Source organism: Cebus imitator, unplaced genomic scaffold (genome assembly GCF_001604975.1).
Source record: "Cebus imitator isolate Cc_AM_T3 unplaced genomic scaffold, Cebus_imitator-1.0 Scaffold12, whole genome shotgun sequence".
NCBI classification, from domain to species: domain Eukaryota; kingdom Metazoa; phylum Chordata; class Mammalia; order Primates; family Cebidae; genus Cebus; species Cebus imitator.
The window spans coordinates 8756191-8757517 of NW_016107327.1; the positions used below are offsets into that span (position 1 = coordinate 8756191).

Below are 1327 nucleotides of genomic sequence, written 5' to 3' on the forward strand. Positions count from 1 at the left end.
AAAAAAAAAAAAAAAAAAAAAAAAAAAAAAAAAAAAGTATAATGAAAAGAAAACAGGTGAAGAGCTGGAAAATTATGATCAGATCAGAAAATAATGTTTACAGTATACGGGAAAGGAAAAAGTCAGTATTTGTGGACACCTTGAAAGGAATTTATGACAGCGTAGTATCTGATTCCAATTCAACAAAAGTTGGGGAGTTTAAATAAACAATTAAAATATACCCCTTCTTTTTTGTTTAAAAAAAGACTTAAATGCTAGACACTGGTAAGACCTAGAGAAGTGCAACTGATGAAGAAAATAAAAATCCATAATGATTAACATGAAGTCATGCTCAATGTAAATACCAAGGGAAGAGGAAGTAAAAAGAAAAGAACTGAAAGGCAACAAATCACAGACTACAACTATTGTATTTTCAAAATTTTATTAGGTATTACTACATAAAGTGAATAAACAACTCAAGTTAGAGTGCAAAATGAAAGTATCCTTGTTGTTTTAAAGGTGCAAAAGCAAAATACCACAAACATTTTCAATAGAAAACTGATTTATAGATCCATTTACAGAAGATCAAAAAAATTAGTGTTTAATACCAACTTTAACTATAAATAACTAAGAAGGAAAAAACTGTCCTCCATCCTTTTTCAACATCTATGTCTTTTGCTCCTTGCCTTTTGGAGAAAATATTGCGTTGTAAGGCTGACGTCTTTTTGGACGAGGACAAGGATCAAGATCTTCCTTAATATAACCTTAAAAACAAATCATAAACTTAGAAGACTATATGTGCAACATAAATTTCTTTCAGTTTATCTCCAGTAAACATTTCTCTTATTTGATGCTTTGTAAGTTTACATCATTCTTCTGATTATTAGCTGTGTGATGCTGATGATTAATTTCACTATCATGTTTCCTCATTTATAACTAATAATGATAGCAGCAAACGTTTACCAAATGCTTGCATACATCATCTCATACATTCCTTTGAAGTAGTTTCTACTATACCTGTTTCACAGATGAGGTAAGAGACTCAAGGAAGTTAAATTACTTGTTCAAGTTCACAAAGCTAGAAAGTAGAAGAGCTGAGACCTGGCCCAAGCTCTTTCTTTCCAATTTTAGTATATGTGCTGCCGAAGCGAGCACTCCCAAGCTCTTTCTTATCCCAGATTCAGAGCTCTTAAACTTTTCTATTCTCCCTCCCATAGGTAGCTGTAAAGGGGGACAAAGTGCTAAACATGACCTCTACTATTATAAATCTCAGGTACTTATCAAAAAGACTTTTTTCAGTAGCTATTTAAGTAGACAATTCGTGTATACCCTTCAGATTATTATTATT

The 1327-nt window shown here is 31.7% G+C and overlaps 1 protein-coding gene across 7 annotated transcripts in view; it reads right to left on the reverse strand.

The window, feature by feature from the left end:
- RBBP8 (RB binding protein 8, endonuclease) overlaps window positions 1-1327 on the reverse strand; it is a 131088-nt gene that overhangs the window by 17429 nt on the left and 112332 nt on the right. For 5 of the 7 annotated variants that reach the window (XM_017498726.2, XM_017498732.2, XM_017498709.2 and 2 more), the window contains one exon: window positions 403-743. In XM_017498726.2, the coding sequence (XP_017354215.1) occupies window positions 646-743 (98 nt within the window). In that variant the 3' untranslated portion in view covers window positions 403-645. Of the gene's footprint in view, window positions 1-402; window positions 744-1327 lie in introns of those variants that run through there. The other 2 variants (XM_037728057.1, XM_037728053.1) reach the window with 1 other exon arrangement.